The sequence below is a fragment of the Eimeria acervulina genome, genomic scaffold (assembly GCF_000499425.1).
Source record: "Eimeria acervulina Houghton genomic scaffold, Eah_scaff1412, whole genome shotgun sequence".
NCBI classification, from domain to species: Eukaryota; Apicomplexa; class Conoidasida; order Eucoccidiorida; family Eimeriidae; genus Eimeria; species Eimeria acervulina.
Genome location: NW_013549213.1, coordinates 5,001 through 7,380, shown reverse-complemented (window position 1 = coordinate 7,380; position 2,380 = coordinate 5,001). Strand labels below are relative to the sequence as shown.

Sequence of the window (2,380 nt, the reverse complement as noted above, 5' to 3'; positions counted from 1 at the left end):
GGTTAATTTTAATTACCTATAATAAACAATAAACAAATAATAAAAAGGTTAATTTTAATTACCTTCATTTTTAATTTTGCGAATTTCTTCAGGCGGTAAATTCGAACGAATAAAATTTCCAAGCGAAGCAACGCGCAGATGCTTAGACCACCTAAACCCAAACCCTAAACCCTAAACCCTAAACCCTAAACCCTAAACCCTAAACCCTAAAACCCTAAACAACAAATCCTAAACCCTAAACAACAAATCCTAAACCCTAAGAGAGGGAATGCAGGCACACACAGTCTAAGGAACTAGAGAAAATATTACTCTTGATTGTTCTATAGAAACCTGCATGCAAACCCTAAACCCTAAACCCTAAACCCTAAACCCTAATGCATACAAATTCTAAACTCTAAACCACTGGCGATCTTTCAGGTGCATATACCACTTAAACGCAAACCCTAAACCCTAAACCCTAAACCCTAAACCCTAAACCCTAATGCCGGTGCTTCAGAGTGTATCTTCTCTGCCCATTCCGAATCCCTTCACCCCCTCGACGTTTTCATAGGGTTTAGGGTTTAGGGTTTAGGGTTTAGGGTTTATCTTGCCTTGCAAAGAAGAGTGCTTGTCCTAGAGAAGAGAACTGCTGAGGTTTAAACCCTTTATTTACTCGCTGCTGCCCCCTGCCTCCAATCCTCAGATGCACAATGCCAAACACCCGCTGTGATATGCGGGATGTTAAAGAACGACGGGTCATAATGAGGGTTTAGGGTTTAGGGTTTAGGGTGGTAGGGCGAGGCCCTGCCTATAGCAGGGGGTTTGCTGCCACAGCGAAGCCAGAAGAAAGACAAGAGAAACTAAATAAATATAAATAAAATAAATAAATAAATATAAAATAAATAAATATATTTATTTATTTATTTATTTATTTATTTATTTATTCTTTTAGAGGAAATACAAAGCCCTGAACAAACACTGCAAAGGGGGGCTGATGGATACTGCTGGCTAAACCCTAAACCCTAAACCCTAAACCCTAAACCACACACCCTAAACCCTAAACCCTAATCATTATTGGAGTATAAAGAATGAACTAAAAAACCTGCAGCTGCTGCTGCTGCTGCTGCTGCTTCTGCTGCTGCTGGCTTCCTCTGTTTATTATGCTTGCCTTCTTGTGTTGTATGCATGCGTTAGAAAAAAGAATTTAAATAATACGCAAATAAAAACAAATAAATTAAACAAAATAAATTAAATTAAATTAAATTAAATTAAATTAAATTAAATTAAGAAGAACATAAAAACATTATTTGTTGTTTATTTATTTTAGAGTGTATGCCGACAGTGCGGTAAGACAGAAACGAGAGACTAAGAAGATATTAAAAAAAATAAATAAATAAAATAATTAAATAATTAAATAATTAAATAAATAATTAATTAAATTAATTAATTAATTAACTTAGGGAGGAAGGCGATTGGCTGAGCCGCTGGACCCGCCGTTCTAAACCCTAAACCCTAAACCCTAAACCCTAAACCCTAAACCCTAAACCCTAAACCCTATCTCCAGAACCATCAGCATCATCCTTTTGTTTTTTTGGTGGTGGTATGTTGCGGTTTGAGTTGGTTATAGGATTTGCTGCCTAGGGTTTAGGGTTTGATAATTAGGGTTTAGGGTTTGTTAATTAGGGTTTAGGGTTTGTTAATTAGGGTTTAGGGCTGCTACAGCTGCAGCTGCAGCAGCAACAGGATCGATAAAGCAGAAACAGCCGCAGAAGCAAACGAAGGATTTGCTGCTGCTGCTGCTCCTTGCAGCAGCAGCTTCACCTTGGTGCGCTGCTTGTGAGTTGTTTCTTCTCCTTCCTGCTGCTGCTGCTGCTGCTGCTGCTCTTCTTCCTCTTCTGCTTCTGGTTCCTCTGCAGCTGCTGCAGTGATTTGAGCCCCCGGTGGTTGAGCTGCTGCTGCTGCTGCTGCTGCTGCTTGCTGCTGCTGCTGCTGCTGCTTCTCAAGTTGCTGATGCTGGTGCACTTGCTGCAGTAATAACTGCTGCTGCTGCTGCTGCTGCTGCTGCAGGTCTTGCTGCTGCTGGCGGATGCGTTCAGCGTAGGCTAGAGCAATTTTCTTTCTCTCTTCTGTTTGAAGCTGCTCAGGTTGCTGCTGCTGCAGCACAGCAGCAACAGCTTCTAGCTGCTCATTTGCTGCTGCTCTGTGCGCAGCAAAATGCTCCCTTATGCCGGCTTTCAATTCTACTCGCTTGGGACAAGAAACCTAATAACACACATAAAGACAGCAGCAGCAGCAGCAGCAGCAGCAGCAGCAGCAGCAGCAGCAGCAGCAGGAGCAAGAGCAGCAGCAGCTTTGATAATGCGTTTCTTGTCTCCCTTATTGGGGTTTAATTTGCTTGTTT

At 41.5% G+C, this 2,380-nt stretch overlaps 1 protein-coding gene across 1 annotated transcript in view; it reads right to left on the bottom strand.

The window, feature by feature from the left end:
• Window positions 1-1,695: 1,695 nt before the first annotated feature.
• EAH_00059510 (hypothetical protein, conserved) overlaps window positions 1,696-2,380 on the bottom strand; it is a gene marked incomplete at both ends in the record, with an annotated part of 5,685 nt that continues 5,000 nt past the window's right edge. The window contains one exon of the mRNA XM_013393562.1: window positions 1,696-2,177. Within this exon, the coding sequence (XP_013249016.1) occupies window positions 1,696-2,177 (482 nt within the window). The remainder of the gene's footprint in view (window positions 2,178-2,380) is intronic.